General features: G+C 35.7%; 1 protein-coding gene across 2 annotated transcripts; it reads right to left on the reverse strand.

Annotated features, from left to right (window-relative positions):
• Positions 1–1679: 1679 nt before the first annotated feature.
• Positions 1680–6647, reverse strand: LOC149198981 (splicing factor U2af small subunit B-like). 2 transcript variants are annotated; one of them, XM_089402237.1, is made up of 7 exons: positions 6319–6647; positions 4579–4916; positions 4142–4228; positions 3960–4041; positions 3404–3530; positions 2696–3221; positions 1680–2593 (listed from the first exon to the last, which is right to left on the reverse strand). In XM_089402237.1, the coding sequence occupies exons 2-6, from the start codon at positions 4813–4815 to the stop codon at positions 2720–2722; spliced, it is 1035 nt and encodes a 344-aa protein (XP_089258363.1). In that variant the 5' UTR covers positions 4816–4916; positions 6319–6647; the 3' UTR covers positions 1680–2593; positions 2696–2719. The 2 variants fall into 2 exon arrangements, with proteins under 2 accessions (XP_089258363.1, XP_089258362.1); XM_089402236.1 differs by having other exon boundaries at positions 1680–2100; positions 6319–6645.
• Positions 6648–13821: the final 7174 nt, after the last annotated feature.

The raw sequence follows: 13821 nt of genomic DNA on the forward strand, positions 1-13821 counted from the left end.
CAGTATCTAAGAACCACATCCCAACAGATTAGATTTTAGGTTATATTGATCCTAGAGATGTGCATGAAATTACTTCTATGATCTATAAGACTATATATCATATCCATTAGATCATGTCTGATTACAAACTAGCATACAATCAATATACAAACTAACATACAATCAATATGTATGATTGACATCCCATAGATCAAATTTTAGGTTATAATGATCCTAAAGAGACGTGGAGTTATAGTTCACATGTGCATGAAATTACTGTTATAGTTCATATGTGCATGAAATTACTCACAAGGAATTATATATGGTTTTGCATTACTCACATGGAATTAGTTATGATTTTGCATTTGATATGAAAATAGTATGGCCGTACTTGCAATTTACGCTATGGAGCAAATTCAAAACCAAATCAACAAGTTGCTATGTAGCAATTTCAAAACCCCGTTATCGTACAGATGTGCATGAAATTTACTCACATGGGATTAGATATGATTTTGCATTTGATATGAAAATAGCATGGCCATGCTTGCAATTTCAGCTATGGAACAATTTCAAAACCAAATCAACAAGTTGCTATGTAGCAATTTCAAAACCCCGTTATCGTACACATGTGCATGAAATTTACTCACACGGGATTAGATATGATTTTGCATTTCATATGAAAATAACATGGCCATGCTTGCAATTTCAGCTATGGAACAATTTCAAAACCAAATCAACAAGTTGCTATGTAGCAATTTCAAAACCCCGGGACAAAAATTGAGAAGCAAATTTAAACCAACCCACGCTAACAATTGCAAATAATAATGATCCCCGAAACTGCTTCAAATATTCCACTAGTGTGACACCAAAAGAACACAAACGAGGATAAGAAATTATTGGAGTAATCTTTTTTATTAAGAAAGAGGTTACGAATCTTTTGATTAAGAAAACCGTTGCGAGTTATTTTTACTTTTGTGGCCGGAGAGTTTTGGGATTCCTAGAATTGGTTTAGTGGCCGGAGAGTTTTGGGATTCCTAGAATTGGTTTAGAATCGTAACAATTGAAGCTAAACTAAATAGCTATTGATCATTTTCCATCCTCTCCCTCAAAAACATTTGCTAATGCTTCGATGTTCAAACAACAACCAAGCAGATTTTCACCTTCAGGTATGGTCTCTTTTTTACTCTCGGGGTTATAGAAAATTGGTATGTACTTAAATATACTCTTACTTGGACAAGCTTAAGCATCTTCTTGACCACATCTTATGATGAAAAAAATTATTGAGAAGAAAACAGGCTAAGATAGCTGTAACTGTAGTATAATTTCAAGTCATACAAACAAAATAGCCAGAAGCACCAACATTAATGAAATTGTGGGTGATATTAACTATCAGCTGGTCCAAAAGAGAATGCTAACAGATCTCTCTTTGCTACAGTCAAACCGAAGGACGCATCAGTTTTTTAGGTGCCCCAAATTGTAACCTTTGAGAAGGTACAATAACGAAATGTTTCTAGGCAAGCCATCTCGTTTCTAGTATTGAGCATTCAACAAGAAAGGCATAACAATTGAAACTGAAATTCATCATATTCAAACAGTCCTGGAAATCACCAGCATCTACAATTTCTGAATATTTAAACAATTAACAAGAAATGCATGGCATTGCCAATATCACAGAAACTGAATACTGCACAAAACATCGATTCTAGTTAACACAAATCGATTATAAGTCAGACGTTTCTGTATCAAAATAAAACCTGAAGAATACAGGTATATAAATTCCAAACATAGAGAATCCATCAGTTGAATACTACTAGAATCCTAAACTATCCAATGCTAGAACCATTTTAAACCATGCACCTGCAATAACACCCCTTTAAAGGGAACCATCGTTCTACGTCCCCTGTACCTGCACAAATAATATAGCTCTAATTTTATAGGCAAAAGACCTATGCCTGCAAAAGATGGAACCTTAATCAGAGACATGTACAGCCTTATTTTCCCCCAGCATAAGGAAGACCATTGCAGTCTCCAAAACTCTCTTCCTGCATACACAGCTCTACCATCTCCAGAAATTTTGAAAAACTCCATACGCCAGTAACGCTTAAGCAGCAGCACATGCACCTGTACACAAATATCATGTAAGCTGCATACAAGTGAACTCCATCCTGAGAAGCAGGGATACCTGAACCTGCAAAACCTCATGCAAGACTGTAAGATCACATTTTACAAACAAGCAACCTAAACTAAAGAAGCATCTTGCAAGACAAATATTATGCAACATGGTGACGCACAAGAATTTTTACAAGACACAAGGTGTGTGACCTCAGTCAAGTTTAACTGACCCCAAATTGATCGAAAACATAATGCATAATGCATAATGCACACACATTTACCAACCCCAAAACCAAAACAAAAAACAAAATGGGAATACATTTATGACCAGTTTCAATATTAGTGATTGTTTCAGACCAGCTATATATGGACTTCAGATAACACATTCAACAAACACAATACATAATGCACAGATTTACAAACACATTCCCGCTACCACATGACCCTAAAAAATGGAAAGATTTTACTTTCGAGAGAACACATTCGTGAACCTGCACACCACCTGCACAATGTAAAATGATTTGTAAGCTAGGTTTACATGACAACTAAGAAATGCACCCGACAAGGCACAGTGGAGGGATTTAGAAGAAAGAGTGGAACAAACCAAAAGGACAGTAGTCATTCACAGCTAATAGCCATAACCAGGTTGATATGAATGTGCCCCTCCATTTTGCATGGACTGATTAGAATTGGAAGGTGCGGCTGCCTGTTCTCTTTCTCTATTCCACTGTTCAATTTTTGCTCTCCTCTCTGCACTGCCTTCTCGCACTGGACTTCTATTCCTCCTAGGGCTGCGGCTCCTGCTCCGACCTCGTCTGTGACCTGGACTGCGGCTCCGTGGCCTTCTACCATGTCTATCATCATGATAACCAGAATAATCCCTCTCATTTCTCTTACCAAAACCACGACCACCTTGGAGATGGTCATCATAACCACGACCACCATGGGGACGATCATCATAACCACGACCACCATAAGGATGATCATCATACCCACGGCCACCACGAGGACGATCATCATAACCACGGTGTTTTTCTACAGAATGTCGTGGGCTAAGACTTCGACTCCGGCTTCTACTGTAACCATGACCATATCGTCTGTACCTTCCAAATAATTGCCGCCTCAGCTCCCTGTGCAAAAGCAAAATCAGAAATAGAAACAAATAACTACAGTAAAAGATTTCTCCCTGTGCAAAAGCAAAATCAGAAATAGAAACAAATAACTACAGTAAAAGATTTCTTCAACCAAGAGTACCGAACTCGTATATATCACAGGAACTATAGAATCATAGACATATATCTGATAATCTTACCTGCTTATCTTCTTAAGGTGCATAAAGTTACAGTAGCCACCACGGTTGCATGTATTCTCTTCATATTGCCTACACGTTGCTTCACGGAAGTCAGTAACAGGAGAGAAATCCACTATGATTGCCCGTCCTGCCAGAAGAAAAGAGAAGTTGTTGGTGGTGACGAAAATACACAGCTAATTACACCAAAAAATTATTCATCGATGCAGGTCAAGGTAAGTCAGAAACATTAATTTGAAATATTAAAACAAGATATGCAAACGCCAAAAACACCAATAAACTGAAGCCACAAAACCAACTTACCAAGATAATAACATAAATAGAGATCAAATTTCCCAAATACGAGAATAATATTATGATTATTGTGAAGGGAATAAAATTACAAGCATCACCTATCTCTATCATTGAACTGGAATATTCAAACTCCTCCATTTAAGATTAATTGCTAAAAATATACGAAGTTAATCAGTTACAACTGCTTTCAATCAGAAGGAACTGATAATGACTGCAACATCATAAGCAACATTCAATAAGTAAAAGACCACATAGAGTTCATTACCTGCATAAAATCTACCAGTCAAAGCCCGCAACGCAGCAGCAGCATGTTCTTCCTCCCTGAACTGTACATAAACATTGCCAACCTGTACTAGAGGAAAAATATTAGGGAACACAGATAAAATCAGAAATAAAGAGCACCAAACTGTTTTCATAAATGATGATAAAATAGATCATAACAGTCACCATGTGATCAGCCAAGTTGTCACAAACATTCAAGCTTTCAATTTCTCCATACTTTCCAAGTTCCTCAAATAGATCTTCATAGAAATCCTGCAGCCAATCAACACCAGAATTTCTTGAGGAAATTAACGTAAAAACAATATGTAGCTGTCAAGTTTCAGGTGATGCAAAAGAAGACACCCCAAACAGTTTTCAGACAGATACAACCACAACAAAGATGCCCAGACTCCAGTCTACAAAGCTGTAAATATAAAAATAGTCAATAATATATGCCTCTTTATGCCTGTATTATGGTGGCTGGTGCCATTTGCCACTTTTTCTTTTGTAAAATGCTATATGTAGTATGTCCATATTGTTCTAATTCTTGGACTGTTAAAAGAAGCATTTCTATTAAAAAAATAAAAAATAAAGTTATAATATACACATTAATAGATCTCTACCTCAAAATGTTCCTGTATCCTTCGAGGATCCAGGGCATGACCCTGAGGATCCATCCCTGGTGTAATCATATCTGGCCTCTGATACATGTTAGATAGAAGAAGAGTGGGGCTGATGCTAGGCCTTGTGTGCAGTCGGGAACAGCGATCTCCATGCCTGCAAGCCCCAATTTTAAAGTAGAAAGGGCAGTTTACTCTATCTTTCTCAGTACCAAAGATGGAAGCTAAGTGCTCTGCCATAGCTTCAAACAACTACAGAATAGTGAAGCCTTCTGAATCCAACTATCAGCTTCAAACTTTAACAGATTATCAGCACTTTCCCTGTCTGAATAAAACTACAACTGCCATTGCAAAACAAATCCTAGGTTAGGTTTACCCATAAATTATAGTCAAAATTGACTAAAAAATTTAGATTGTAATGTATACTTTCACACACTACCAAATATGTGGGCATTGAAGCATTGAACAGAATATTTTAATGATAATAAAAAAATTCAATCTTAATCTGTGCAGCGATGCAAATCACATATGTGCTACAATGCAAATCATACGTCTTTACAATAAAAAAATTTCGAAGGATGGTACATGTGACATTTAAATATTCAAATAATCATTCTGCCTCAACTACTGGTATGAGAAACAAGTTCAGACGTTTTGGGTGTCTGACCTACCAAGCGTTCCAGTCAAGAATGACAAGCACTTTTCAACCATTCATTTTATTTTTGTTTTTTATCTTTTTACTTTTCAGAAAGAAAAATTGACCGAAAGAAAAGGGAAAGGAAATAGAAAATGGAACGTAGAATTAATAAACTTTTAACAGGGTGTACCCTACTGCGCCCCCAAAGAAACACCCCCTTTGAGTATCCATCTCCAAAGAGTGTGGAAATTGCACAAGATCGTGCACCATGTAAAACTGTTTTTAATAGTATCTGTTTTTCTTGCTCGTGCTGATAGCTTGTTTTGTGTCTTTTGTTTTCATGATTTCTGTTTATTATTCGTGTAGGCGGAGGCTGTGTACAGTTCACCCATTATACTAAACCCATGCACATATTTTTAATGTTCCAAAACAAACTCATGCACATATTTTAGTTAATAGTCAAATGAAGCTTTAATGTTCCAAAACAAACATATAAATCTGGTGCTTTAAGTTCTCAGATCAGTTCTCGAATAGAATTTGAAAGAAAAATTTGGAAAGGGACAAAAAATACCCAAAATTTCCCGTGGGCTGATTAATTATGGGATGCATAAAATAAGAACGTTATAAACAAACAAAAAATGCAAAATTGTTATGCATAAATCACGGTCATGTCATATAAGAGTGTTACACCCCTGCAGATTTCAAAGAAAGAAAACAAGATAAAAATAAAAATAAATAAAATAACCTAAATAGCACAGAATATAACAAGGCTTAATTGGTAGAAAGAAAAATTTAATAGCACTCATTGACACTAAGCCCCAAACCCTAATCTATATCACTAAAACTATCTGTTACTGGTTGAAGTCGTAAAACCCTAAAAACTAGAGCAAAAAGAACAGGGGGCCTCCACAATTTCAATCGATCTGCTTTGGCTAGATAAATAAACTACAGCTTTCACAAAGGCGAAGAGATAATCTTTAAAACAATCAACCTGCCGAAAAATATAAATAAAATATAAAAACAACTGCAAAGAAAACGGGAAAACTCGCGGAATAAATAAAATATAAAAACAACTGCAAAGAAAACGGGAAAACTCGCGGATTCACCTGTAGCGGTACCAACAACGATTGAAATTCCTTCAAACTTGTGGAACGAACACTTTCGGCGTCCCTTACTGTTACTCGGGCAGCAGACGCCCGATTGCACCACCGTAAACACAAAGGTGAGATCTCGCAAACACTGTGTTTGGTTAATTATAATGGAACAGGTAGTGTGGTTTGAAAAACTTGGAAGGAGATTAAAAACCCCTCAGATCAGTATGTGGCACGGAAGTGTTCGGTACTAATCATTGAAAAACTTGGGAGGAGATTAAAAACCCTTAGATCAGTACGTGGCACGTAAGTGTTAGGTACTAATCAATAGAGGACGCTATGGAAGACACATCCTAGAGGGCGACTTTAATGTGCCAAAGGAATAGTAGAATGCCTTTAGGCACAATAGTCGGGCCATTGCATTTTCATATTTTTATATATATCTAATTTAACCACTATTCATTGTTTTGTTTTTTCAACCATCTCTTTTTAACTAGGGGAAGGAAGGGTATATCATGTTGGCATGTTGTCGTTGGGAAATTTTTTTATTTTTTCTTATTCGTTGAAAAAGGGTTATATGATATTGGAACATGTTGTTTTGGGATTTTTTTTATTTTATTTTTTTGGCTCCATAAACACTCGTGAAGAAGGGGTATCATGGTGGCACATGTTGTTGTTAGGAAATTTTTTAATTTTTTCTTATTCGTTGAAAAGGGGTATATGATGTTGGAACATGTTGTCTTGGGATTATTTTGGCCGAAACACTGATTTTGGGATTTTTTTGGCCCCATAGAGATGTATTTTATTAATTTATTAAGGTAGTTATTTAAATTAAATATTTGGTAGATATGGAAAATTATCTATTTATAATAATTAAATATTTATTTTATAATTTATTTTACATTATCAAAAATAAATAAAATTATTAAAATCAATTAAATTATAATTTTATTTTAAATTTTATTATTATTACTAAATATTATAAAATAATTAAATAGGTGTACATTTAAAAAAACATGTAACCAGATGTTTAACCATGTGGATTGACCTCATCTTACTATGGAGATTCTTAGTATATAAATGGGCTTTATTACAATATCAGGGGCTAATACCATAACTTATCAATATCACATGCTCAAAAAAACATAATCCATTTCATGGTCAAAATATTTTTTATATATTTTTATTTTTTATTATTTTTTAATCAAATTAAAAAGGTCATAACTACTTTTCAGATAAACTCAACCCTCTATCCTTACTACTACTACAGGTTAAATCCTTATAGTCCACCTATTAATTATTGATAATTAAATTAAAATTCTCGAAACCCTATTCCAAAATAGTTTGATGAAAATGGTTTTTCATTGAAAAACCATTTTCATCAAATAAAATTAGATCGTGTTCAACTAAATACATATCACGATATCTAGAAAAACCTCCAACAATGAACCATAACACTAAATAATCATCACTAAGAAATAGCTCAAGTAACAGACACTAAAAAATCATTAACACTAAATGACTTGAAATAAGAAGTTTAAGCACTCATTAGCTCTTTGACACTCTAGAGCCACCACAGCCGCAAAAGGTGACACCTCATCGTCATTTCACTTTGAGGGCTAGATCACAACACTCAAGGTGTCAACTCAGCATTATTTCACTTCAAACACTAGCACATAACACTCGAAGGCTTAGATATAATTAAGCTCTTGTCATGCACCTCTTATATCATATTATGGCCCCTCACCTTCCAATATATCCAATATGGAGAGCATAATGTAATGACTCATTGCTATTCGGTAGGTGTTGTAATTCAATGCGGTGACTTCTCAGCATGCTCAATTTCCTTATGGTTAGATGGAACCATGTATGAATTATTATGATTGGGTTATAAAGGGATTTGGAAACATTTATCTCATGGTACATGAAGCTCCACAAAATTCTAATAATTAGTGAAGATGATCAAGATCCATGATAACCTTATTGATCTGTAACTAGAAGTTTGTTATATGTTGCAAGTTGTAAAAACCCATAAAGAAAATTATGATCGCTTCATTTTTGTGAAACAAGATGTAATTACAAAATTTTCAGATACTAAGCAAAATTTGGATTCTTGGCATTCACTCAACATTATTGAAATTAATGATCCACCATCATTAATCACCAAGGGCGCCAAGTTTGTAGGAAAATGGAATTGGGGAGAGGTGATTATAGAAAGACTTGGTCCATTTCCAAGCCACTTTGAACTTCTATCATCATTAAAGAATATGGTTTAAGGTGCCTGACCTTGCAGTAAAGACACATTTAAGAAGAGTGACTCTTAGATATATTATTTACCAATCAATAGACTAGTTGTTGTGCAATGGGGATTGGGTAAATGTAGCTTTTTTAGCTCAAGGGAAGATGGAATATTCTAGATGGTATTAATTTTGAATGGTTGGTTGATTGTTTTAATAAACCTTGACTCAATGTCTAAACTAGTCATGTATCAATGTGATGTTTTCCGTTGCACCATTTACAAACATCGACCTCTTATATTTGACAAAGTGTTGTTTGTAGTTGTAACTCTAGATCATCCACCAAATCTTGCATAGGGTTTTTGTAACATCCTTGACCCCCCATTGGTCATTCGTGGAGTAAAAAACATTTAAGAATTTATACATAAAGATTTATCTACACTCTTTTATCTATATCCGACACTTAGTTGATGTTTCAATGTGTGGAACCATTGCACACACATTCTCCGCACAACCCAATCCTCCACACAACATCCATACTTAACCATTCTTGAGGATGTAAGGGAGGTTTTTCATGCCACGTCCTTCGCACAACCTAGTCCTCCACACAATATCAATACTTAACTATTCTCAAGGATGTGCGAAAGATTTTGCATTCCACATCCTTCACATAACCCAATCCTCCACAAAATATCCATACTTAACCATTCCTGAGGATGTTCAGAAGGTTTAGCATACCACATCCTTTGCATAACCCAGTGCTCTGCACTATCCTTTTAATAATTTTAAATATCATTAATGCCTCCAGTCACCAACTCGGGTATATCTATGTGCTTGATAGCTCTTGTAACCTACTTTCTAGAAAATTCCCCTTCTCATTTCATTTCTCGCATCACATTATGTATGATTGGATGGATGTTAAATGCAAAAACTCATGCACTGATGTATATTTGTACAATTTTCAACCTTAAATTATGATTCATATGCAGTTCACAAAAGGACACGAATTATTGCAGTAAAAAAATGAATAATAACAAAAAAAATAAACACGTATTTTATTTTCACAAACTGGCTACAAACTTCCAACGTTCCTTCCAGCTATAAACCACGTTGTTCATTTTTTGTCAACAATGGGTCACTCCCAAACTAGGGCTTTGACTCCATGGGGCAATTGCTTGCCCAAATCTAGGTACATGTCCATTACCATAAATCAACTAGCCAAGGTACCAGACCCTAGTAGCCTCCAACCTACAAGTTTGTATCCCACATTAGCCCACACCCAAGTATTGCACCCACTTCTCTGCACCTATAGTCCCTGAGGTTGTGCAACTACCTCCAAGGTGCCTAACTTGGTCGAACAGGGGTGCCCAGAGCACTACGACTCCAAGAGTTCTTGTTGTTATATGGGGTTTCCAGGCACCCTCTAGGTCCTCATATCAACCCTAGTAACCTCTAACTTCCAAGCTCATGTCCTCCATCAACCCACACACAAGTAGTGCACCCTCTTCTTTGAACTTGTAGTCCCTCAGGCTATGTCATTACCTCAAGGGTTCCTAACTCGGTTGGACAAGGATTTCCAAAGCACTGTGGTTCCAAAAGTTCCTACTACCATCCTCCCTTCATAGTACCAAATTCTTTCCTTTTTTTGTGCATGTCTTTTTCATTGACACTTGGTGTTCCATTATGTGCATGTCTTTTCACTGGAACTTTGCATTCCATAAATTCACTTAATGGAATTTGATTATAAGCATGTGTACTTTAATAATTATTAAATAATATGAGCCCTTATTTATATCTTGGAGTATTGCCCCCCCATAATCTTTTTGTTTAACTCAGCATACAACCATAGTGTGTTTAATTAATATGCATGAGATATCATATTTACAACACTAGGTTTATTGCCTCAAAAATTATAAAAACATGCATGCACACCAACATATTGGCCCCAAAAGAAATCCTCGACTCACCAGCCTAAGTTTCACATGTATATGTTATTTACAATCTAGGGTTCAAGTAAGGTTGTTACATTCCCCTCCCCTTTATTTATGCATTGTCCTCAGTGGATTATATATACACATATATACAATAATATTATCCAAAAATATGAGGGTACTCTTCGCTCTTTACATCTTCATGCTCCCATGCAACATCTCTAAGACTGAAATGGGTCCATTGCACCTTTACCAAGGTGATGGCTTGATTTCGAAGCACCTTGTCTTTCTTGCCTAAAATTTGCACTAGATATTCCTAAAAGTCTCCCTCGGGCTCCACCTTAATCATATTCCAATCCACTACATGGTTAACATTAGGAACATACTTTTTAAGTAATGAAATATGAAAAAAATTCTAAATATGCATGGATGTTATTAAATGCAATCCTATATGCAACCGAACCAATCCTCTCTAGGATCTTAAATGGCTCACAATATCTAGCTGCCAACTTTGCACAACTACCCAGTTTTAATGAAATTTTCTTTGCCTTCACTTTCAAGAAGACATGATTGCCAACTTTAAAATCACTATTCATCTTGTTCTTATCTACATAGATTTTCTATCTATCTTAGGAAACCTTCAAATTTTATTTAATTTTCATTACTTTCTCTTCCATTTCCCTAAGTACGTCTACATTAGCAATGCCCCTGTCAACTAGATTATCCCAAGTTCATTGATGTGTTGCATTTTCTACTATATAAGGCTTCAAATGGGCTCATCTTCGAAGATGCTTGGTACCCATTATTATAACAAAACTCCACAAAAAGCAAATACTTCTCACATTTCAATGTATTCTTCATCACATAAATCATCATCATGTTTTCACTAGCCCGATTGACTCTTTATATTTGACCATCTGACTCTAGATGGCATGTTGTGATAAAATTTAAATCGATTCTAAATCTCTTGGATAAGCTTTTCGAAAAGTTGGACATAAACTTGGGATATTTGTCTGAAATAATTTTCCAGTGCACAACATGTACCCTGGAAACTTCATGTAGATCTCAGCAATATTGCCTACCTTGTGTGTTGATTTCTTTGGAATAAAGTGAGAAGTCTTAGTGAATTTATCCACCACAACCATGATGGAATCATGTTTCCTTGTAGTTGTGGGAAAATTTGTAATGAAATTGATAGAAACAATTTCCCATTTCCACTCAAGAATGGGTGTTGGTTGTAGTAATGTAGTTGACTGTCTATGTACAACTTTACCTTTTTGATGTTCTAAACATGTGGATATATAATCAACCACCTCTTTCTTCATACCTAGACAAAAGTATTGTTTCTTGACTACTGAGATTGTCTTTTGGCACCCTGGATGCCCAACATAAAGTACCCTATGCATCTCATTCAACACTAAATTTCTCAACCCCAAGGAGTTTGGCAGATAAATTATGCCTTTATACAAAAAGATTCCATCTTCTATAATTTTGTAATTCTTGTCATTGGGTTGCACTTTACCTTGTTGTAAATTGATTTTTAACTCCATGTATTGCTAATCTAAGTTTTCAGTCTCTAAAATTTTGATTTTCAAATCATATTTACATATAATTATGGTTGTGACGTGCATTGTATGCACCCTTCTGCCAAGTGCATCGACCACCTTATTTTCCTTACCTTTTATGTGCCTAATTTTAAGGTCATAATAAGCCAAAAATTTCCATCCATCTAATTTGTCTGGAATTTTAATTTGGCTAATCAAACAAATACTTCAACCCATTGTGGTTAGTTTGTAATTCAAACCTCTTTCCCATGAGATAATTCCTCCAGATTTTCAAGGCATGTATAATGGTTTCCAACTCCAAATCATGAGTGGCATAGTTCCTTTCATGATCTTTTAGCTTCTTGGATTCATAACATATCACATACCCATTGTTCATGAAAACTCCTCGAAGTCCCTTATGTTGATGGTGTTGGAAGTCCACTAACACAAGGGGTCTCCCTGGTATGAAATCCCAACTAGACCTCACACCATTTAGACTAAGAGCTCCAACCAGGACATAAGGTCGGTCATCATTATTCTTAGGAATTTTCCTTGGCTGCAATTATAAACATAAGAAATTATATAAATAATCTTTGAAACAAACAAGTTGACATTGTGAGGCATAAAATTGCAATGTATATAAAGTACTTTCATAGCAAGGAAAGAGAGAGTAAGCATCTAGAAGAAAAGTAATAGTACTATCCTAAAAGAGAAACACAAGAGCATGGAAAGAATCATTGATTAACTTGCAAATTAGTTCACGAGGTAACAACGATCATAAAATCAAGTAACAATGCACATTCAACAAGATGCATACAGAAACCAATGAAATAGTTCATTTTCATTAGTATGTGTTAACATCAACATATACCGCAAACAATGAAAAAATAGTCTTATAATCATTCACGACATATGCATGAAAGTGTGTTAGCTCTGAGAGCTTCATAGATTAAGTGAAAGTGCCAAGAAACACAATTACAATGCTGCCACACTAGCCCCAATAGTGGAACATTAAGTAACTACATTCTCCCCCAAAGAAAAATATTCTCTCCTATGCCAAGCAAGAAAATCCAAGGTGAAAAGTCCCAAGTCCCTTTACTTGAGCTATGAGAATGTATTTGTAACAAAAGAGGTGACCCTCCACCTCCCATGTGACTCTTGACCTTCCCTCATGAATCTTGAGCTCCTATGTGATTTTTAAAATTCCTATGTGACCTTTGAGCTTGTACATGAATTTAGAACTTTCTAGTAACTTTTCACATTCCATGTGGGGCCTTAGGCTTCCACATATTTTACATTTTCTCATTTTATAAATTTTCATAATAGCATTCCATAAGTGATGTGGAAAAATACATTCACACATATGACCTTGTAATGACACTTTGAGAATCCATGACTTGGCGATTGTGACATAAGACTCAATTTCATCAATGCCAAGATCTTCTCCTTAACGTTATGACTTTGACTTCTTCATGATGGATTTTTGCTTATTCTTCATCCTCACCCTCTCAAGGGGTCTATGTGAGTGTTAGAACATTTCAAGTCGGCATGAGTTGTTGTAACACCCTCCTCCCACATCTACCCAAGCAACCGGCCAGTAGGGGTAAACATGCGATGAGAGGCCACTATGATATGATTCGACCTCCTAAGTCACGTTAAGGAAGTGTAATAGATGGAAACACACCATACATACATTCAACATCAACATTAGGACCCTCAGAACCAATCCAACCTTTCTGCCAACCAACCCCTGGGTCCCACTCAACTTTTAGACCACTTGACCTCTGGACTCTCTCATGTTATGGG

Source organism: Pinus tabuliformis, chromosome 2_1 (genome assembly GCF_031772625.1).
Source record: "Pinus tabuliformis cultivar Carrire ecotype Pingquan chromosome 2_1, CPIR1, whole genome shotgun sequence".
NCBI classification, from domain to species: domain Eukaryota; kingdom Viridiplantae; phylum Streptophyta; class Pinopsida; order Pinales; family Pinaceae; genus Pinus; species Pinus tabuliformis.